The sequence below is a fragment of the Amphiura filiformis genome, chromosome 6 (genome assembly GCF_039555335.1).
Source record: "Amphiura filiformis chromosome 6, Afil_fr2py, whole genome shotgun sequence".
Classification (NCBI taxonomy): domain Eukaryota; kingdom Metazoa; phylum Echinodermata; class Ophiuroidea; order Amphilepidida; family Amphiuridae; genus Amphiura; species Amphiura filiformis.
The window spans coordinates 25,550,084-25,575,636 of NC_092633.1; the positions used below are offsets into that span (position 1 = coordinate 25,550,084).

Sequence of the window (25,553 nt, forward strand, 5' to 3'; positions counted from 1 at the left end):
TCACAGAGGGGGTAGCTGCCCCTCTTGCCCCCTGTCTATGCCACTGTTGCTAACTCGGTCTTATAAATGACTTTACCAGGACAAATGTGAGTGGAAATTTGCAATTTTAAGGCTAGCATGGTTCAAAGTTAGGATGAATTTGGTCTAAGACAGGGTTTAAAAAGGTGGACATATAATATTTTGGTCAATTTTGCCCTGGAATTTTAACCAGAGGGGCAACTTTCCCCCGGTATGTATGCCACTGCTGTTTTCAGCTGGATAGTGGTACAATCTATAATGTTTGGCTCAAAATCAAAATAGATTATTTATACCTAAGTTTTTTAATCTGAATTTTTGCCTCTATTGCTTTCTTCATAGAGATAAAAATGCTGGAAGCAATAATATAAGATGTCTGACCAGTTATGATGGGTTTTTTTCACAAAATGATGAAAATGAGATTAGTTTTCACTATCAGATATTTTCATTTTTCATATTGAGCTGAGCTAATGAGGTAACATCTTACATGAAAGAAAAATTATTTTTTTCACTCCAGTGCCTAGATTGTGAACACACGTATCAGGGAATCTGAGATTGTCTGATTAAATCCTTAGAACCCAGGATTTTATTAAAACCTGGGAAAATAGGATTGACTAAAAATCACAGAGATTGTTGCAAAAATAACATCTTGGGCCCTTTTTTTTTGGCTTCATTAAAGTACTTTACGAATGTGTAAATCAGAATTTTATGAGAGCCTCTTCCTGCACAAATCTGGAAATATTATTGATTAAGGGCAGAATTTGAGGGAGATATCACAGTCTCATATTAAATCTAGGCAGGAAATAGCGACTTACAGTAAATTATGCTGCATGAGAAAAAACTTGTAAATGTTGACTATGAATAAGACCACTTGTTGTGTCACCAGACAGAAGACTTAAGGGATCAGATAGCAATGTTTGCACAGTATTTTTTGTGGGACACGAGAGCACATCAGGCACATCAAATTGGATTCTGAATACGAGGAATGTCCTTCTGATATCAAATAATTTAAGATTCCCTGAAATTTGCGATGTAATACAAACTTTATGGCAAGATATTAACAAAAAATACTGTGTAAATGTGAAATTTGTTTAGATTGAGTGAACTGGGGTAAGAAGTTGTCAATATGTAAATGCACTTGATTACTTATAAAAGAATGAATTCTTGGAATTGAAGAAGATTATAAATACAAAATGTATACCTGCATTTATAGATTTAGATTTTAAAGATTTGTATATAAAAAAATTAAATGAACAACAAGAAGGAAGACAACCCACACACGTCACAAAACAAAACAAAACCAAAGATAAAAATAACTACAACAAGGAAGTGCACACCAATAAAAACAAACAAAAATAAACAAGCAAATAAAAAACAATTAGAATCAACCTTGCTACTCGCCTGAGTACTTATACCTGCATTTATTTCTAAATTTAAATTTTTAAGATATAAGGTATACAACAAGAAAGAAGACAACCCACACACATCATAAAACAAAAACAAAGATAAAAATAACTACAACAAACAAACAAGAAAGTGCACCCCAACAAACAAAAATAAACAAGCAAATAAAAAACAACCAGAATCAACCTTGCTTCGGGCTTGAGTTATGGAAGTGATTCACATATAATTTTGAGTGACTTGGAGTAAATCATGCTGGGAAAAAAGCTTGTAAGAGTTGATTATGAATATGACTACTTGTTGTGTCACCAGATAGAAGATGTAATTGAAAAAATTTAGATTGATCAATATTGTCAATATGTAAATCATAAATGCACTTGATTACTTATAAAAGAATGCTTTCTTGGAATTGAAGAAGATTATAAATACAAAACTTATACCTGTATTTATTTATATATTTCAATTTTTAAGATAAAAGGTATAAAAAAATCAAATGAACAAAAAGAAGGAAGAAAACCCACACACAGCACTTGATTACTTATAAAAGAATGAATTCTTGGAATTGACGAAGATTATAAATACAATATGTATATCTGCATTTATAGATTTAGATGTTTAAGATAGGTATATAATTATACAAAAATTAAATGAACAAAAAGAAGGAAGAAAACCCACACACAGCACATAACACAAAACCAAACCAAACCAAATATAAAAATAACTACAACAAACAAGGAAGTGCACCCCAGCAAACAAAAAACAAACAAACACTTGAATTGGATTGGTACTGATGTAGGCCTATATTATATATATTTGATTATGATTACGTTTTCAATATAAAAACCATATGCATTAAAAACAACACTATCGGAGATTAAATTCAATCTAAGTACTTGCTAAGTAATGGATGTGTGGCCTAGTTCTTGTGCAAATTGATTACACCATAATGAAGATTATTTATTTAAAGGGATTTGTGTGGCAATATGTACCTGACACCATATCCATCAAATGTTAATACCAGTGTTTCAATCCTTTTGGATGTGAAAACTTGTCCCATTTAAATGAAGCAATTAAAAGCAGGGAGTTTTGTGAAAGTGAATTGTACTTATGGCATATATAATGTAATGTAATGCGATGCAATGCAATGCAATGCATTACAATGCAATGTAAGGAAAATAGTGATGTCATCAGTAGATAAATATCAATGGCAATTATAGTGCTTTCTTCAGTAGATAGTATCACTGGTAATAGTGCTATATTCAGAAGATGACATCACCGATAATACTATCTTCAGTAGGTGACATCACTGGTAATAGTACTATCTTCAGTAGATAATATCACTTATAATTTAGTGATATCTTTAGCAGAGCACATCTGGTAATAGTGATATCTTCAGTAAATGATATCAATGGTAATAGTGCTGTCTTCAGTAGGTGGCACCACTTATAACAGTGTTATCTTCAGTGGATGACATCCCTGATAAACATACTATCTTCAGTAGATAACATCACTGACAATAGTGCTATCTTCAGTAGATAACATCACTTATAATTTAGTGATATCTTTAGCAGAGCAAATCTGGTTATAGTGATATCTTCAGTAATTGACATCATTGGTAATAGTGCTATCTTCAATAGACAACAGTACAAGTAATAGTGCTATCTTCAGTAGATAACACATCACTGATAACAGTGATATCTCCATTGGACAACATTACTGATAGCATATCAATGTCTTCATTAGATATCTTTTAGTAGCTTCTGAACATTCACATCAATTTGACAGTCATTATAGGGTTATATTCAAGTAAAGTGCTGTTATATCATTTATTGTATGTTATATAACTTCATAGCATGCACAGCAGTCGTGTACGTCATGCTAGCCTGAGGTGACCATTCATGGATACCTGTAATTCAAGGCCACCTGTCACATACTATGGTCAATATAAATTCAAGGTGCAAGCAATTTGAGAGGGAACAGAGTCTTTAGAAATGCATAGTTGACATATGCTCAATATGGTGTGTTATGATGTAGACTAAACAATGAGGCCTTGAAGGTCTAAAAGCTATGGAGCATTCTGATGTATGCAAAGGTTTCTCAGCTCGTTTGTAAAAATTAATAACACCTTCGGAGTGATTTTATAACACACTCCAACCTCAGTTCAACTTGGTCGAAGATGACTCTTCATTTTCATTGTGGTACTTTATTAGCTGCAACGTTATGGATGATTCGTATGTATGAACTACAGTCAACACATTCCATGCAAATGTAAATAAACACAGCCAAAATAAAAGTCTCCACTAGTTCCATCTCCATTTAATCAGAGTCTGATGAGTTTTTGGCAAAATAATTCATATAATAATTTTCTATACACTTTCTTTGAAGGTTGATACCAAATTTGATATCAAAAGTTTAATCATCGTGAGCATAGGAACCGTTGTTTGGAAATTTGTGCAATTTAAAAAATGACAAATAGGCCGGCCGGTTAAAGGTTTACCCATGCATGTCAAAATGCAAATCAAATACGCTGCTCTTTCAATTGTGCCCAGGCAAGTGTACAATAGTTCCTGCACGGGTTGCTTCAGGCCACATAATAAGCTGATACCATGCATTGGCTTTTGCGTGGTCAATTCGTAATTTGTCATTTTTAAAATTGCACGAATTTCCAAACAACGGTTCCTATGCTCACGATGATTAAACTTTTGATATCAAATTTGGTATCAACCTTCAAAGGAAAGTGTATAGAAAATTATTATACAGATTATTTTACCATAAACTTATCAGACTCTGATTAAATGGGGATGGAACTAGTGGAGACTTTTTAATTTGGCTGTGTTTAGTAATATATTGTTTGGATTTCAGAGAAGGAATTTTACTGTAAAATGGCCTAATGGTTATTCTTCACTGCCTTCCAAATTTTGCCACCAAGTTAATGCTATGTATAATAATCTAAAGACAGCACTGAGCAGTGCATACATCAGTGCTACCTGTAAAATACTAGTATACATCAATTTTACCAATGTGATCAACCTAAGACTGAAGACAACATAAAACATTCTAAAACAATTGTTTTGCCATTAAAATTGCATAAAATCACTGTTTTTTTTTATAAATTCTCCTGGAAATTTTGGCCACATCTACAATAAAGTATCCTGATGACAAACTGTTATGAGATATTGTGATTTATCATTGCTGTCAATGTGAATAATGATAAATCTTTGCCACTGGATTAGTCTGGCAAAAACCGCACAGTTGGCTATAAATTATGTCCTTAGCAATTTACTTTTTGCTCTCCATTGTTTAAAGCAATTTTTCAATATAGTGTACTTGAATCCACAGTGTTTACAGTGAATGGCTGATTCTAAGTTCAAATGTAGCATCAGTTTAAGGTTAGCAACTATTTTAAAAACTGTTGCGATTTGGTAGTTCACACCATGTTGCGCTGACAGATGTTGCGAATGGTAGCGAGCTTTGGCAAAAATTTCATTGATCATTTCATAGCAAGTGTGTAGAAGAATTCAAATATATATCACAGATATACTTCTGTAGGTCCTATGGTTCTTGAGTTATGTTGTAAATAGGGTTGAAACAACAACACTTTTGTAAAACGTACATAACTCATTTACAACAATAAATCAAGCAAGTTTTCAAAGTATATGATTTGTAGAAGTCAATAATATATTGATTTAGATAATGAAAATTGATTTTTTTTTGATGCTTTGACCAACAATATCATGTGTACCCTTAAAAGCCTCCTGCATAACATTACTAGGAACTATGCACTCATACATGAGGTTTAAATTCCAACATTCACTTCCTGTTGCATAGATGCAAAGTAATGAGCTACAGAACCAGTATGGCACATACTGTATAGTGGGCAATTTGTGCAAGATTTTTATTTTGTGATTTTCACAGTCAATTTTAGAGATCACTACTGGTCATCTATCTGCATTTCTGATTGGCTGATAAATTTAAATGCTCATTTCAATTGCCAATTATGACAAGGCTTTAATTTATTTATGGTCAAACTTGCATTTGCAGATGATCTTAATAATACCCTCCTTGATTGGTTCAAAATTGGACACAATATTAATTTTGGCCAATCGGCAGGTAGTTCTCATGGGGTTAAAAGACCAAAATATTTTGTAACTGTTTGTAATCTGGAATATAAGAAACTGGTAAACTGCTTTGAACAGTTCAAATTGCGAAAAATTAATACCGCAAAAAATATCATGCTTTACTAATATATTTGACAGCACTAGGTGAATGAACGGGAATACGATACATAAACACACGATGTCACATGATGGCGCTGTAACCAATCGGCACTCTTAAATATCACCAAATTGACACACACCTTTATGTACTGCATTAAAGTTCATTCACCAAGTGCTGGTTATTTTTATCCTAGATGTAAAATCTTCAGTCCATTGCAATACTTTTCAAATTGTACCTTTAAAGATTTTTTTAATAAAACACATTTCAGTATAATACTGAGCACTGCAAGCACCACCAACATGATTGATATTATGCAAAAGTATGTTATAACAATGGCAGCTGTAAATGCTGTAGGGTCTATCATATAGTGGCTGTCAAGGTCAGGATGGTAACAAAAATCTTGTTAGATGCCCTCAGTAGCATTCAAATCAGTATTCCACAAGGAGGATGGTGATGAATTTCAAAAGTTGTCTTTTGAATACATTTCTCTGATCTGTGAGTATTCTGCAGTACGCAAATATAATGTAGTTTTGTGGGGATCAGGATATGAAGTCAGGAAGACAAAACAATGATTCTACTCCCAAAAAGCCAAATGTATTTTAGGCCTTATATAGCAACACAGCTGATATTGATATGGTAGGATGGACTTCACAACTTCCGTTAATAATTTTATTTTTTTTCCACCTCCCCAAAAAACAAGTTGAGGGGAGTCTTTTTTTGTACCATCAACATTATCATTTTCCCTGATTCTCACTTTGCTTGAATAATAGAAAACAAATAAAATATAGCATACTTATTTGCACTTGCTGTATCTTGAAATTTGATTTTCCTGACGGTCTACCAGTTGTTTTTCTTACAATTTCTTGAATTCCTTTAATCATATTAGACGTTGACATCTTTAATCATGAGTTACTGAATACAAAACCTCTGACATTTATCAAGAACTTTATCAAATGACAAATGCTGTATGCACACAGTATTCCAAAATAGTACAAGCTTTAATTATGCGTAAATTTGAGAAATAACTATGCAGAGGCGGACCTGTGTTTTGAATAGAATCCATATCAATATGCTGGTGTTGAGCTCTCGAAAATAGTACAAAAATAAGTGGATTACAGTGGTGGATCTAGGAATTTTCAATACGGGGGCGCCGACACAAACTCAGGCACCGCTCTGCAAAAATACACAGAGTCGGGCGCCGCTCTGCAAAAAATAGAGGGGGCACGTGCTGGGTGCGCCCCCCTCTAAATCCGCCCCTGGATTAGACATGATATTAGGGTTGGCACAAAAAAAACCCTCTCCTCCTGAACCTACTGCTGATCTGTAGCTGGAGAAGTGTTTTTATTGAGCTGTTGCAGTTTAAACCCATACACCCCCTATGGAAGACATGACATTAATCTCCCACACAGGGAGTGTGAATTTCAAATGGGGTTACCTGAATGGATTTAAACTGGAATAGCCATTGCTAACAGGTTGATATAGTTGACCATGAGCCTCACAGTACAACACCTCTGACATTTAGAACTGACAAATGCTGTTAGTAAACACCTCAATGTGTAAATAATGTCAGCCATGTCAAGGTTGTTTGCGGTTTTGTGTGGACTGTTAACGTAGAAATTTTTAAAAGGTGTAGTACACTTGTAAAATTAATTATTGTTATTTGTTTATATCAAATATCTGATCACTATATATATTTATAAGTTACTAATTGCATATTACTTGTTGAGAAAGTGATTGGACAAAATTATGCACACACACTGAGATGTTGATGCGTCTAATGCACAAGCCCCAGAGTGGGAGAGAATTAGACGCATCAACCTCTCAGCACAAGTGCATTATTCTGTCCAATTTCTTGAGCAATAAGTAGAACACATTTATTAATCTATTCTAATCACATGATTTTTGTTATTTTATATCAAAATATTTGCTAAAAATGTTGCAAAATATGGACAAATATAAATGCATCCACCTGCAAAGAAAATGAATAGGTCATAATGCAACTGGCACACATTCACAAGCACTGCATGTAGTACTGGAGTGTGATTAGACCTCCACATATTTTTCAAACATCTCTTTTTTATTGGCTATGTGGTTCTACATGGCTTTTTTCTTAGAGTGTATGAAAGTAGGATATTTGTTTTTAAATTAATACCTAATAAAGTTAAGTTAAGATACATTTGTTTCCAAACTTAATGGTATAGTCATACACAAATGCTTATCAAAATATTTCCCTCAGTTTACATTACATTTGTAATTGGCTCTGCTAACAGATTCATAGCATTCAATGGTAATAGTGCTATCTTCAGTAGATAACATCACTGGTAATAGTGCTGTCTTCAGTAGATAACATCAGACAGCCTGTACATTGTGCTGTGCAGACGTGCCTATTTGGTGCTCTCATATTTTTGCATTATTTACATAACTCATTTACAACAATAAATCAAGCAAGTTTTCAAAGTGTATTATTTGTAGAATGAACTTTTGCAAAATATCAAAGGGTTATTTTTCAATAATATATTGATTTAGATAATGAAAATCAACTTTTTTGGGCTGCTCGACCAACAATATTGTGTGTACCCTTAGAAGCCTCCTGCATAACATTACTAGGAACTATGCACTCATACATGAGGTTTAAATTCCAACATTCACTTCCTGTTGCATAGATGCAAAGTAATGAGCTACAGAACCAGTATGGCACATACTGTATAGTGGGCAATTTGTGCAAGATTTTTATTTTGTGATTTTCACAGTTAATTTTAGAGCTGTAAATTTAAAAGCCTGCAAAATATTTGTGACATGGTATATCGAAAGCAGACACTTTTGGGCAGGATCATAAATGGAGAAATAGCCAAAAATCTTTTTTCACAATTTGGGTTTTTTGCAAATTTGTGATGCTAATAATGTTAAAAATATTGTCTGATAGTTTCAGACCAGAATATAACTGGCATCTTGTATTTTTTCAGACATTTTTCAAGGTCATTCCTACTCTTAACATTGTCAATAATATTTTAAAAGGCCGATATCTCAATTTCCAATTTTATAATACCATAACTTACGAACTCAATATCTTCGCTTAGGAATGTCCGATTTCATTGGGGAAAACGGTGTTGTGGAGCAAAATTTCTCTATGTTTAAGACCTTAAAAACCACAAAATTTATAACCTGCCCAAAAGTGTCTGTTTTTGACATGACACGTCACATTTGTAATCTGGTAAACTGCTTCAATCACTTCTAATTGCAAAAAATTAGTACCGCAAAAATATCATGGTTTACTAATATATATGACATGACAGCACTAGGTGGATGAACGGGAATACGGTATGTAAACACACAATGTCACGTGATGGCGCTGTAACCAATCGGCACTCTTAAATATCACCAAATTGACACCGCACATTTACGTACTGCATTAAAGTTCATTCACCAAGTGCTGGTTATTTTTATCCTAGATGACAAATCTTGAGTCCATTACAATACTTTTGTACCTTTAAAGATTTTTTTAATAAAACACATTTCAGTTTCATACTGAGTACCGCAAGCACCACCAACATGATTGATATTATGCAAAAGTATGTTATAACAATGGCAGCTGTAAATGCTGTAGGGTCTATCATATAGTGGCTGTCAAGGTCAGGATGGTAACAAAAATCTTGTTAGATGCCCTCAGTAGCATTCAAATCAGTATTCCACAAGGAGAATGGTGATGAATTTCAAAAGTTTGTCGTTTGAATACTTTTCTCTGATCTGTGAGTATTCTGCAGTATGCAAACATAATGTTGTTTTGTGGGGATCAGGATATGAAGTCAAAACACTGATCCTACTTCCTAAAAGCCAAATATATTTTAGGCCTCATAGCAACACAGTTGATATTAATATAGAAGGATGGACTTCACAACTTATGTTAATAATTTTACTTTTTCTTCCACCTCCCCCAAAAGCAAGTTGAGGGGGGTCTTTTTTTTGTACCATCAACATTATCATTTTCATTCTCCTTTTGCTTGAATAATAGAAAACAAACCAAATAGTTAAAAAACTTGATAGTTGCCATAATATGCTTACTATCAAGCACTTTTGAAAAATGAAATTGTACCATAGTCCAGCGCTTTACCAACTGAGCTAATGGGGTTGAGACACACATTTGTAAGTTTACTTGTTCGTATTTAAGTATGTGTATCAATGATTTGCTCAAAACCTGTTACACTTTTGTGGTTGGGCTCTTCATGTTTGCATATTTTAAAAGTGCTCAATAGTAAGCAAATATGCTAACTATCAAGTTTTTACAGTAGCATACTTATTTTCACTTGCTGTATCTTGAAATTTGATTTTCCTGACGGTCTACCAGTTGTTTTTCTTACAATTTCTTGAATTCCTTTAATCATATTAGAGGTTGACATCTTTAATCATGAGCTACTGAATACAAAACCTCTGACATTTATCAACAACTTTATCAAATGACAAATGCTGTATGCACACAGTATTCCAAAATAGTACAAGCTTTAATTATGCGTAAATTCGAGAAATAACTATACAGAGGCGGACCCGTGTTTTGAATAGAATCCATATCAATAAGTTGGTGTTGAGCTCTTGAAAATAGTACAAAAATAAGTGGATTACAGTGGCGGATCTAGGAATTTTCAATACGGGGGCGCCGACACAAAGTCAGGCACCGCTCTGCAAAAATACACAGAGTCAGGCGCCGCTCTGCAAAAAATAGAGGGGGCGCGTGCCGGGTGTGCCCCCCTCTAAATCCGCCCCTGGATTAGACATGATTGTAGGGTTGTCACAAAAAAAACCTCTCCTCCTGAACCTACTGCTGTTCTGTAGCTGGAGAAGTGTTTTTATTGGGCTGTTGCAGTTTAAACCCATACACCCCCAGGGGCGGATTTATGGGGCGCACCTCTATTTTTTTACTAGCAACGGGCGCCGGCCTAACTTAAAAATACAAAAAATGAAAGAAATTTTAAAAAATGAACAAATTCGGCCATGAACAGCAAACAATGGGCCAAAACCGTTGAATTTTCGAGGGGGTAACCCCCTTAACACCATTTTTTCGTCGTCTACCAAAAGGCGCCCCTCTATCAAAAATTCCTGGATCCGACCCTGACCCCCTATGGAAGACATGACATTAATCTCCCACACAGGGAGTGTGAATTTCAAATGGGGTTACCTGAATGGATTTCAACTGGAATAGCCATTGCTAATAGGTTGATATTGACCATGAGCCTCACAGTACAACACCTCTGACATTTAGAACTGACAAATGCTGTTAGTAAACACCTCAATGTGTAAATAATGTCAGCCATGTCAAGGTTGTTTGCGGTTTTGTGTGTTGACTGTTTAACGGTAGAAATTTTTAAAAGGTGTAGTACACTTGTAACATTAATTATTGTTATATGTTTATATCAAATTAATACTGTTAATATTTATAGGTTAATAATTCCATATGTGACATGATCAAGGGGAATGAGTCACATGTCGACCTTGGTCAAAAATGAGTTTTACACATGTTTCTGAAAAGGACATTTTGAGCTTTCAGAAACTGAAAGCCCCCATGTTGATATGACTTTTCTTTGCAAGATTACATCAATTTATCAAATGCTGAAAACAATATAAAACAAAAGAATTTTAACACTTTCTTTGCTAATATCTCAAAATCAATATTAGCGACATCTGACTCATTTCCCTTGATCATGTCACATATTATTTGTTGAGAAAGTGATTGGACAAAATAATGCATTCACACTGAGATGTTGATGCGTCTAATGCACAAGCCCCAAAGTGGGAGAGAATTTGACGCATCAACCTCTCACCACAAGTGCATTATTCTGTCCTATTTCTTGAGCAATAAGTAATACACATTTATTTATCTATTCTATACAAGAGAAGAAAATCACATGATTTTTTTGATTTTATAGCAAAATATTTGCAAAAAATATGGACAAATATAAATGCATCCTGCAACTCGCACACTTTCGGAAGCACTGCATGTAGTACTGGTGTGTGATTAGACCTCCACATATTTTTTAAACATCTCTTTTTATTGGCTATGTCGTTCTTCATGGCTTTTTCCTTACAGTGTATGACAGTAGGATATTTGTTTTCAAATTAATACTTAATTAAGTTAAGATATGTTCGTTTCCATAAACAAATGTTAATCAAAATATTTCCTTCAGCTTACATTACATTTGTAATTCACTCTGTTAATAGATTCCGAACATTCACTGGTAATAGTGCTATCTTCAGAAGATAACATCATTGGTAATAGTGCTGTCTTCAGTAGATAACATCATTGGTAAGGCCAAAAAAAATTTGTTGTGTTGCCCTCAACCGTCCGACCCTAAATCCTGAAAAATCAGGGTCGCAATTTAAAAAAAAAATTATATAATGTATAAATGTATCTTCCATAGATAACATTACTGTTAGTATAGCACTTTCTTCATCTTCAGAATCAATGAAATCATTGTAATAATGCTATCTTCAGTAGACGACAACATTGGTAATGATATTCTGCATTTATAATGAATGTCTAAGCATTTTTATTGTTGCAATTTTCCCCATTATACTGCTTTGTAACTTGTTAAAAAACTCATCAACTGGTTGTTTTGCTTTCTATATCAAACACACACTATTTTGGTCCCCGTTCACAGAGATGTAGACTTGAGTCGTGTGACTTGGACTTGAGTCTGACTCGAGTCACTATTTTGAGGACTTGTGACTTGACTTGCAACTTTTGCAAAATGACTTGACTTACTTGTGACTTAGACAAAATGACTTGGACTTGGACTTGGACTTGACAAAAATGACTTGTCACCAACGCAAGTCTGAGGTTGGGAAAGGGAAAACATATTCATATTAAATAATTCATATTTTTTTCCACAAATATGAAACACAAAACTTGGCAAAAACAAATTGAGTTGAATTAACTTTATTATAGTGATTAGTGCATCAGACTTTGTTAGTAGGCCTACTGTACTCCGAAACTCAATTTGATTTCCGCCATATTGAATACCCATCAACAAATCACACCATGACCAACTGGTGAATAGACTTGTAGTGACTTGTGACAAATTGTGACTTACTTGTGACTTGACTTGTGATTTGATGACTTGTGACTTGACTTGACTTGCAACTTAATTACTTGGGACTTGGACAAAAGGACTTGTGACTTGGACTTGACTTGCAAAAAGTGACTTGTTAACATCTCTGCCCGTTCATGAAAAAAAAAGCTTAAGTAAATAAACTTGTTTGTCCCAAAGTGATCATGTTTACAGCAGCCACACAGCCATGTGGACAATCTGGTCAATCGTCTTATATGGATATGAAAGAAAACACCTTATTTTGCACATCTTGATATTTCATGATGACCTTTCTATTTGATAAACACTCCATCCAATGCTATGATGGAAGGACTAATTCATTTTTATATCGACAAAAAACTGACCCTCATAGAGCAGGTTACAAATTGAAATTGGTAATAATACTAGGAACTGTCAACTGAGACGGCAAGAATAATAAAAAGATGTCGATAATGAAATGCAATTAACCTAAATTTGTTGTCAGAAACAATATACAGGTCCCCGATACAGGTCAAGCAAGGTGTTGAGTATCCCATATATATATATATATCTATATATAGTCAATGTGAGGTTCAAGTCTGTACGAAGACGGCAAAAATTTGATCCGGCACTTGTTGAAAACATTGGTTGACATTTGAAGATATCTACCATTTTTAATATGGAATGATGTGAGCGATGGGTAAATGTTGAAGAGTGCTGGAGGATGTTTTCATCTGCCAATATAGTGAACTAGTTCATTCACAAAGAGAGGAATGGGAGTATATGCCGGCACACCGGTGATGTTTTAGATTTGTGAGTGTATGCGGAGAAGATTGGGTGTTGTCTTGTTTTGGGCAATTCTTACTAGTAGTTAAGGATATTGATTAGTATAGGGATTGAGGGGACATTAGTTTTACCGACTACACAGCTATATTCCTCCATGAGGTATTTTGTGTTGGGACTGCAAATGATCAAGCTAGTGTAGTAAGGATATTGATTAGTATAAGGATTGGGGGGGACATTAGTGTTACTGACTACACAGCTATATTCCTCCATGAGGTATTTTGTGTGAGGACTGCAAATGATCAAGCTAGATTACAGTAGTGAATACCAAATAGTGCACTGCTGCCATGGGGTACATTTTAGTGTTCTATTTTGGGTTTATGTGTTAGGAAACTTGCAGGTGGATTTGCACATAGATAGATACTGAAGATGAGGTGTTTTAAGCAGAGTTACTATTAGAGAAGATGTGAAGTTGACCGAGATACTTTTCATGAGTGGAAAGCATTTGCAATGCAATGTAAAACTTTTATGAAAGCGAATGTAAAAGCTCAGAGATGTGATCCACTTTGATTTTTTACACTTTTTTCTTCTTTATTCTCATTCTTAAATAGATCAACCCCAAACTTATGTTTGAATTTAATTTTAAGTCAACTTTGTGAATTTTTTTTATCAAGCTCACTTCCGTACATAAAGTTAGCAAATCCTTTGCATCCTCATTCACATGCCTGAATGCAAAAGGCACACCGAAATGTGTGATAAATGCTGCACAGCATGTGCATTCTTGCATGTAGTCATACATAGTACGCGCATATCTATTGTGAAATATAACACTGCTAAGATACCAGGATAAGCCAATCAAATTGCCAAGATTATACCATAAAAATTTGTTAATACGCATATGAGCCTATTAATGAGTTGCTCGGACAAGAACACATTTTTAGGGTAGTTTGTAAAACTTTTTCATTTTTCATCTGTAACACATATATTTGTAAATTAAAAGAAAAAAAATGTACCACTCTACAATAAAAATTTGTTCTTGTCCGAGCAACTTGTTAATAGGCACATATGCTTATTAACAAATTTTTACGGTATTATAGCTGTTCAAAAATGGTGGATACTCTGCATAGTCTTGCTGTGTACTAGTTGAGGTATATTGATTAGTAAAGGGACTTTAATGCGGTACATTGCCTAGTTTGACAGATTGCTGCATGATGAGATGTTTGGACAATATTCTAAGGATGCCACTAAGCCACTGATAGAATCAAGAGTTTGGTTTTGGATTCCATTATTTTTATAGAGGAAAGTTTAACATAATTTTATCATTGTAAATTAAAGAGTAGACAAAATGTCAGAGAATTGTTATCTCATGCAGTATTAAATTTATAGTCAAGTATTGGTAAAGTTAAGATAAAATGAAATGTTTATATCTTTTGTATTTTTACAAAGTGGCGAGGAGAGCTTGGATTCCATGTGATCCTGTGCATAACACTGAGGAAAATCTTATGTCAAATTTACCATTCTGGATTGTCATAATTGGGGAATACAATAGTATACATTCTGTATTAATTAACAAAGGTACACTGATAATAAGTGTTGTCCTGATGGAGCAGGAGTGTGACATAGCGGTTTTTGCACTCATATATTGAAACAAATAAAGCTGATACACAAGAGGATGGGTTATATGAGATCCCATGGCTTGGTGTAAGGGGTGTCATTTCCACCTCATGTGCATGATTTTTGTTGGGAGGGAAAAAACACTCAAAACATTTGTTTTGATATATTTTGGGTCTTAACTCAAGAACCACAAGACCTGTGTAAATATAAATGTGACTATTGGTTTTTTCATGTCTGCTATGCACAGCCAAACAAAATATTTTTACCAAGTCCTTTAACTTAGTCCGTATCCTTTGTATCTGCAGTTGACATTAATAAAAATAGACACAGAACATACTTAAATTTTGATTGAAAACACTCTAAAATGATATTTAAACTTTTTCATGTGTACAGAGAGTTCTTTCATTATTGTTATAGCTATGATCATATATCATATTCTTTTTTAAGAACGGTATCAATTTCAAGGTTATTGTTATTGAATATGTTTATTCTGTTTGCATTGATATGTGATTATATGACTTTGCTTATTGTAATGACATTGAAAATATTGAATATTGTGCAAGAGGATTTAGATTGAAATGAGATTTAGTTGTTGATATGTAAAATTAAATGATCAATCTGGAATTTAGAATGTAGCATCAGTTTAAAGTTTGGTATCAATTTCAATCAGTTTACATTAATTTTGCATTTTGTCACAAATTTGCAATTGCATTATATCAAAATATACTTAAATTTTGTGAAACTTAATGCTCTGTATGCTGGCCATAGGCTTCAACATAAAATACCCCAAGTTTTGAGATATTTTCTCAAAATATCAAGAGCTATATCAAGAACAACTGAACCAATACCAGGCTTGTTTGTACTCATTTTAATGCGTTTTTCATGCTGATTCCAAATATGATTATGAAAATGCTCATTTCAAATCAAATTCAAATATTTGAATTTTTAAAGAAAATTTGAAACTTGTCGTCTGCAGTCGACACCCGCATGAAGAGGGTTAATATACCAGTTATGCATTTTTAAGAAATTGAATATTCAATATTGAACATAGAGAGCTTTACATGCAAGTATTAATGAGTGCTTAAACGATCATTATCGTTTCATGCTCATATTCCAAGGTCAAATGGAAAATGTTAATGTATGCAGTAGATGTATGTACTTGTATGATTTTTCATCACCTAAAATTACTACAGAATTTACCTCAGAAGAATATTTACCAATTGTATTTTTAGTCTTATGATGAAAAATTTAAATTATTAAAATACAGTTCCCTAACTTTATGGTGAAAATGAAATTTCAAATAATCAGTACAACAGGCTATTCCAGTTGAAATCCACACTCCCCATTTGGAAGATTTTAGAAATATCTTCCACAGGGGGAGTGTGTTTTTCAAATGTAATTGGTCAGCATTAATTATTTCGAAGCCCATACTCCCCCTGTATTATGGCTTTACATATATCTTCCACAACTGGAGTGAGTATTTCAAATGGAAGTTACCCAATTGTCAATTCTATTCAAAATTGATATGCTCTCTGTGGCAGACTTTAGCTATATCTTCCACAGGGGTAGTATGGATTTAAAATGGAATAGCCCAATCTATTACAATAATGTGGGTGGAAGTTCCAGGTGGTTTACTAACTAAGCAAGGAAGTTTGAATTGTTGCTATTTTAAATATTTTTCAAGAAATAACCATAAAAGATTTCAAAACACTGTTTTAAACCTCTGGTGGCCTCCTGCATCATTTGGTAAGTACAAGGTGAAACAAGTTGCACATTTGCGTGAGAGATCGCATGCGCACGTCATGTATTGTTACTGATCAGAACTTAGCTCCAGTTCCGAGCACAGACATTGTTACCCCCTAGCTACAGCCCATAGTTGCTAGACATATATAGGAACAAAGAATCCAGACATATGATTGCAAAGCAGGATGACGTACACTAGGATCCACAACATGCTCATCTATCAGGGGAACAGTTCTTAAACCCCAATACATTTGTACATTCATTGAATGACCTTTGAAGATTTGGGTACAAAAACTCATACTCTGCAACTCGAGGACAAATTTTGCACTATGATTATGTAATTGAGGTTATTGGACTATAACATTGGGATGAGGCTCTTGTGGTCCATAGTGATAAATTGGAGTGAAGAAGTAGCATTGACCTAGATTGGTATTGAGAGAGTTTCCGTTTGTCTGGGTGTACATTGGACACTTGTACTTTAAGACCCCGGTTTAAGACTTGCGAAATGCCGCAAGTATCCAACGCATTCTTTGCGACATGGATCCTAAATGCCGGTAAAAGCGTAATATATATGTGTGCTCGGATTCTAAACGAAGCAATGATTACAGGCAGGGGTGTGGATGTAAATCAGCCTGGTTCTACAGAGGAGAGTAAAAGCCAGGTATTTGAAACTTTGAAATAACTTCAGAATACTTACTTCTAACCCCAACCTAATTTAATTATAAGCTTCTTTCTCAATTTCATCCAAAAATATTTGTCTGAAATGTAGAAAATTGGAAAATTAAGGGGGGAATTAAATCCAAAAATTTTAAGTTGAAGCAAGGGGGGATAAAACTCTCATACCCCCCCGGCAAACATATTGAATGGTCCCTTAGGGGTAGCTGCTGGCGCCATTATGGTTGGCAGCCAAATGGTGTGATATACCCAGTGGCAGCGGAATAAATGTAAAGTGCTCTGAATATATTGAAATGCTGATATAAAAATGTTTATGAAACATGGTTTCCAAACTTGATTGTCTTGATCAAAATTGATTGACACAAACTTACTTTTACTAGTTGGTTACCGGATATTACAATTTTGAGGGTGTGAAATCGAACAAAAAAGTACCATTTATGGTTTACACAATGTGAAGGTTATAGTATATAACTCTGTGGGTTATAACAGTTGTATACATTATGGGGAGGAGGTGTGGATCTGCAGTAGTTTTCTCTGAATGCCCCTGTTACCTTTGCTTTATGCAAATTTCAAGACACCAAACTCTTTACTTTGTGATTATAACACTTCTATACATAATGGGGAGGCAGTGTGTGCTATCTTCAGTAGATAACATCACTGTTAACAACGGTATCTTCAGAAGATGACAGTACAAGTAATAGTGCTATCTTCAGTAGATGACATCACTGATAATAGTGCTATCTTCAGTAGATAACACCACTTGTAATAGTGCTATCTTCAGTTGATTGCATCCCTGATAAACATGCTATCTTCAGTAGATAACATCATGGGCAATAAATTGATTGTGTGATGAATATTGACTGAAACAACCTTACTTTTACTAATTGGTTCCCGGATATTGCAACTTTGATGGTATGCATGTGAAATTTAACAAAAAAGTACCATTTATGATTTACTCTGTGGGTGCAATAGTTGTATACATTATGGGGAGGAGGTGTGGATCTGCAGTAGTTTTCTCTGAATGCCCTTGTTACCTTTGCTTTATGCAAATGTCAAGACACCAAATTCTTTACTCTGTGGGTATAACAGTTCTATATATAATGGGGAAGCAGTGTGGGGCTGTAGCAATACATTTCTCTGAATGTCCTTGTTACCTATGCTTAGGCAAATTTAAAGACACCCGACTGTTTACTGTTGGAGCATTACTTGTCAGGAAGCATGCAAGTGAACAAACAAATAAGTTAGTTTTTTACCGAAGGAAAAGGTCTTCTGATCACAAAGATGTTTTGACATTTCAAATGAATGATTACCGACACCTTTACATTGCCTTTGAAATGATAAAACTTGTAATTGACTTTTCCACTTTTGTTTCCTGCTTTTCAGAAAAACATGATATTATATTAGGTTAGATTGGAATTGCATGAGCTCTATTGCAAAGGGAGGAAATATAAACTCAATTATTCAAAATAGTTGCAAAATATAAGCAGCATTTTATTTCTATACATAAATCATCTTAATTAGCCTATTAAAGTCATAACCTATAAAATTGCAAATTAATTCTCTGCAAATGGGAAATTTAGTGTAAAACCAATTTGGTACAACATTATTTGTTATCAATAGTTAAAAGACATCCCTCTTAATCACAGTATACTAATGCTCTGCATGCTAGCCATAGGCTTCAAAATAAAGTTTTGAGATATTTTCTGAAAATATCAAGAGCTATCTTAAGAACCACTGAACCAATACTAGGCTTGTTTGTACTCATTTTAATGCATTTTTTATGCTGATTCCAAATATGGTCATGACAATTTACATATCTGAAATTTTTGAAGTTTTAAAAATTTTTTTAAAACTTGTCGTCTGCAGTCGACATCCGCGTGGAGAGGGCTAAGTATACTGATGATAAATTATTCATGGTAGTTCAACGATTTGTCAGTGCGATTTAGCTGATGACATACACGTTACTAATGCTACCCATGTACATGGCACTCAATTACAAATCAGCCAATGGGCATTTGCAGTATATTACAGATTGCCTTTGACTCAGTGTGTTACAAAATATTTAGTTTGATGTACTTGCTGATGGCGATTGCTTTAACATTCATTGCAGTGAATTGCTGCAGGAAAAATTGAAATTTCAGAATAATTTGCATCTTTAATTGCAATTTTCAATATTAATGGGATGTATTAGTTGGCATAAATATTTCACATGCTCTGTATAATATATTGGAGAAAACTTTGTTTCATAGATTGGCAAATGAGCTGTTCCATTTCAACCTCACACTCCCCCTGTAGAATATTTAGCTAAAGTCTTCCACAGATGGAGTATGGGTGTCAAATAGAATGCACATTTGTGACCATTTGGGCAACTTCCATCTGAAACACTCACTCCAGTTGTGGAAGATTATAGGTAAAGCCATATACAGGGGGAGTATGGGTTTCAAAATAATTAACCCTAGCCAATTCCATTTGAAATACATGCTCCATCTGGAAGACTTTTCTTAAATCTAAAACTAGGGTATGGCAGATTTCAAATGGAATGGTCCAAATCTGAGCTATTCTATTTAAAATCCCCACTACCCCTGTGGAAGATTTAGTTACAATATTCCACAGAGGGGGTATTCATTTTGACTAGAATAGACAATTGGGTAACTTCCATTTGAAATACTCACTCCAGTTGTGGAAGATATAGGTAAAGCAATAATACAGGGGGAGTATGGGTTTCAAAATGATTAACTCTGACCAATTACATTTGAAAAACATACTCCCTCTGTGGAAGACTTTTCTTGAATCTTCCACAGGGGGATGGCAGATTTCAAATGGAATGGTCCAAATCAGTGGGCTATTCCATTTGAAATCCCCACTACCCCTGTGGAAGATTTAGCTAAAGTCTTCCACAGAGGGTGTATTAATTTTAAAGAGAATAGACAATTGGGTAACTTCCATTTGTAATACTCACTCCAGTTGTGGAAGATATAGGTAAAGCAATAATACAGGGGGAGTATGGGTTTCAAAATGATTAACTTTGACCAATTACATTTGAAAAACATACTCCCCTTGTGGAGGATATTTCCAAAATCTTCCACAGGGGTAGTGTGGATTTAAACTGGAATAGCCCAATGCTTGTGTTAAGTGTGACGCAATGTTGTGTAATAAATATGTATCATTTTACAAAATAAGATTCTGTTACATGAGTACATAAGTTTTTTTTGACTAGTTGCTCTCAGGAGTTGCTATGTTCAAATAGGGTTCATGTGGTAAATTATATTGTGTAAAATTTTAAACTGTGTTTTAATTTCAACACTCGGAACCCCAGGGGCCACTTGTATTTTGAGGTGTATCTCATGTTCATGCAACAAAAAAAACATGTAAAAAAGGAAGTGTTTCACCGGCAAGTGATGTACTTTATTTTAGGGTGTCAAATATCTGAAAAAGGGGATGTTTGACAGGAATTAGATCTTGAAATATCAAAGATTACATCATTTAGGGTGTCAAAAATGCTATTTTTTAATTTTACACTATTTTTTCCTAAAATTAAGGTGAAATTTTGTGTTTACTATTTAAGGGGATTGAAATTTTCTTTTTTTTGGGGGGGGGGGTAAAGGGGGTTGAGATTTTCTTTTGGGGTTGAGTTAGCAAAGCAACTCATTGGGGTGCAAACCCTCTAGCCCCCGCCCCTTGCATGCAAAGACAGCAGGGATAGACCCTTTTTATGATGAGCACCCAATTGTTGTAATTTCCTCTTGTGAAGGTGGCTTGGGAATAGTTCCTTAAACTGTGTTTTCTTCTCTTTGATTATACTTACAAAAATAAGAGCTTTTACTGTAAAAAATAAGAGCTTTTACTTATCAAATCAGAGCTTATACTTAAGCCTATGAATGACAAGGCTTAAGCTACACTAGCAAGTGCTACAGTTTTTGCAACAGTTATTAATAAATAAAGAAAATAAAATAAACCTTGTCTCAAAACATCTATGAAAAAAATGCCCCAGTACTTGCAAGATTATGATAATAATTCAGAATGATGTCACTACTGGCCATGCAACCATGTCTAGAACATGTTTTCTAACAAGTAGTTCATTTAACCACAAATCTCCCTATACTAATGAGGCAAATCCCAAACCACTCACTCTGCACTGTCCATGTACACGCTTTATTAACAAGGCGGCAAAATTCCCATCTTATAAAAAAGGCAACCACACAGCATCTTGGTTACCCACAATGCACTGCTCAAGGATACCCTCCTTCCTTTATCGTCAATCACACTCGTAGTGGATGACATCATCCGTTTGCTGCGATTGCACCTGGTCCACACGCACACTGGGCCTCCGTCTGTTCCCGTATACCCGCCACTGCACGCTTACTAGGAGTACGTTATTGGAGGGAATCTACTACACAAGGTGTTCAGCCAGTCAGTCACACTGCTGTGGTATATAGGATGTGTGTTTCACTGATCAATTGTTGATTTTATTTGGAATTTTTGTGCATTGGAATTTACTCATAATGAATTGGGAAGACGAATACAGCGTACATGTAAGTTGGACTTGGTCTTGTCTGATTATTTCATGACTAAGAACATTGTTTATGTGATCCAGAACCAGTTAGATATTGTTGATACCAATTTTTATAAAAATTTAATTGATTTGATGTATTTGTAAGGAATATCTTGCAAATTTTTTTCAATATTCTTTTATTTTTACAACAATAATGTAATATTTTAATTTAGCAAGAGTATTTGATGCAGAAATGAACTTCAGTGGATTTTTAAAGACATTTGAATGTTTTTTGAGATCAGGAGGAATACCAAAATAAAATAATTAAAAAAAAACATGGTGCTTGATTATAATTAATACCTCCCAATTTTTATTTTCAATAATATTCATTTCCCAATGCTTTGAACTTATTTTTTTCCTTCTTTTCATTCACTTTAGATCAGGATTTTCAAATTTATTATCATAAATCTAATTTCAAATATGATACATTGTGTTTGTCATTTCAATAAACCAGTCTACGTTTGTCTGCTGCACAGAGTTAAATCAACTGTCTTGATGTGATTAATTTTGCTTCATAAGTTAGCATGGTAGCAAAAATCAATCATCCATTTTAATTTATTCTGCTTGTGTATTTAGCTGTATAAAACCATAATATCAATCGGTGTTGGTAAAAATTATATATTATTATCATTGGTTTTTTTTTGGTTTTTTTAATTCATTCACATTTGAACCCGATTTGAACATCATTTGTCAGTGAAATTAATCAAGAGAACATTATACATAGATAAATGAAAATCATTGATGAAATTATAACATGGGGAGCGCTAAATGGACAGCTTTCCAACCATACTTTTTGGGAAAATAAGTCCATTATATTCAGCAGTTGATCTAGGATGGGATCTCATACACATCATAGGTATAACCACCTTAAAAGCCTCTGCAAAATAATAAAAGCATAATCAGTCAGTCTTCTATTGCAAACACTTCTCACTCTGAGGATGTATGTCAAAATATTGGCGCAGTGGAAATAAGATATGATGATAGAAAATTACTAATCACAATGAAAAATTGTACATATCTGTAATTTTCAGCCATTTAGAATAAAATCTATCATATTGCAGCAAAATATTCTAGAGTGAACACTAATAACGGTCATTCATATCCTTCTAGCCCCACCCTCCTTAAGGGATGGGGTATGGACGTTTCGACAGTATTTTTGTGGGACATGAGAGCACATCAGGCATATCGAATTGCATTCTGAATACGAAGAATGTCCTCCTGATATCAAATAATTTTGATTTTTTGAAATTCACGATATAATACGCATTTTGTGGCAAATGACATTTTTGATATTTAACAGTCCTCGAAGTAAACTTTATAAATCTAATGATATGTACTTAAAGTGGATGTCCAGATAGGTCTGGTGTACTCTCAGCTCCCACAAAAAGTATGTGAAAACGTTGCTAAACGTTAATATCCCATTCCTTAAAGGATGACATTTAGTAAATCTAGACACACCAATGATTCACCTCGCTTTAAGTAGTAGTGGGGCCATAGTTGGGCTCACTGTAAACTTGCATCTACAGAGTCAATGTTGGTCTTGTTTTTCAATAAAATCATGCAAGTGTGTGAGATCCCTCCCTGTGCAGGTGATGTTCAACCATCTCTTTAAGTCCCTGGTAAGATGGATGGATGATGCTGTGGGGGTAAAAACAACATCATATATTAACTTTATTTTGATCAGTAACAGGTGATTTTAGGACAGACAAGAAATAATGCCAGCTACCCTGTAGTTTTTAGCAGCTTTTAGCTTTTTCTTTAGACCTTGCTCAGTTTCCACAGATTGCTAACCCTGCAATAGCAAATGTGAAGAGCGAGCAAAGGCACATAGTGCAGACAGTTGCACCAAGGCTACATACCACCTTAGCATAGAGAGTAACACCTCAGATTGCCTGGTGTTAGCGTAGTGGAAAGTGGCAGCAAGTTCTCTGTGTCACAGAAAAACAGAAAAATCCATGGAATTTAAGAAAAAAAACCCGGAAAACAGAAATTTGTGGAAAACATGTTTTTCTTTGCGAAAAATAAAAATGAAGAACAAATAATGAGAATGTGAGGTAAAAATAATGAAAATGAAGTCTGTATTCAAAGATATCAACCTTAAAACAACTAAAAATATAATGCAAGTAACTAATTGAAATTACATCACGGAAAATCATGGAATTTAGTATTTAAAAACTACTACTACTACTACTACTACTACTACTACTACTACTACAGAAAAACTCGGAATTTGGTGTTTTAGATCACAGAAAACTTGCCACTTTAGGGTAGTGGTAGAGGCTCTTTGGTAGAGGTTACTTTTTCTTATGATTACATTAAGTCCCAAATGATTTGAAATAAACAAGTAGTGTTGAAGTTTAATTTAATAACTTTCATTCAATTTAAGATTTGTCTTACATATTTGAATACCTAAAATAGGGGTAATATACTTGAATACCCAAAATAGTGGTTATACTTCATTTGCGAAAGCAATATGGTCACAACCATTTCTAGTGCAAACCTAATATATAATTTGTTCTAATCATAAATCATGGTTGTAAGAGCACATAAAACAGGGCATTTTTAGTAGGGATTGCTCTATTTCATGTTTATCACATCGCAAAGCCACAACTCATATTTGATCTGACTAATTCAAGATTATACCCCAGGATTATGTATTTTTGTTTAAAACACTTTGTATAAAGCTGCCTTTTACAAACTGTCAATTCTAGCAATCATAATTGATATCCAGATTTCATTTAGCCTATATATGAGTTTGTTAAATGATGGAAACTGAATTGTAATAAGCGTGGCCTTGATCATGCATTATAGATGATCACAATATTATATGTATTGGGGTCAAGCGTCGCTCAATATTGCAATTATAGATAATTGCTATCATTTACATCGATAAAATATAAAATAAAGATCATATTTTTATTTTCTGATGATGACCATATATGTGACCATCCACGACGAACCCAGTGTAAAGTCGCCAGTACACATTCAGAGATATAGACCAATAAACCAAATAAAATTCGATAGAAAACAAAGGATTTTAAGGCAAAATATTGAATTTTGAGTACCAAGTTTACAAGCAATTGTGACATGTGATATACCATTTTAAAACTTGTTTTATGAAGCCAATTCAAAATCTAAGATACTCAAATGTGCAACTTTACACTGGTTTTGTTGTGGACGGTCACATATATGCTTGAATTGAATTTCAATGCATCTGTGTAAGAGAGTATCTACCAAAAAAACGTTGACAACGTAAAGAAATCAGCAAGTTTAAAAAACCCACCTCGGCTCACTTTTTGAAACTTGGTCCCATTTGTAAAAGGTATTAATTTAAACTTCATCATATTTATATAAATTTAAAACATTTCCAGAAGTGTAGTAGGCTTGTAATCTTGTTGGAAACGCTGTATTCTGTTGAAATAAAATAAAAACACTGATTTCCTGTTGGTATTCAAAATGGGACCAAGTTTCAAAAAGTGAGCCGAGGTGGGTTTTTT

General features: G+C 34.1%; 1 protein-coding gene across 3 annotated transcripts in view; it reads left to right on the plus strand.

The window, feature by feature from the left end:
* LOC140155184 (uncharacterized) overlaps positions 1–25,553 on the plus strand; it is a 256,145-nt gene that overhangs the window by 41,835 nt on the left and 188,757 nt on the right. For 2 of the 3 annotated variants that reach the window (XM_072177918.1, XM_072177920.1), the window contains exon 1: positions 21,775–22,036. The exons of the other annotated variant lie outside the window; for it this stretch is intronic. In XM_072177918.1, coding sequence (XP_072034019.1) covers positions 22,007–22,036 — 30 coding nt within the window. In that variant the 5' untranslated portion in view covers positions 21,775–22,006. Of the gene's footprint in view, positions 1–21,774; positions 22,037–25,553 lie in introns of those variants that run through there. 3 annotated transcript variants of the gene reach the window in all.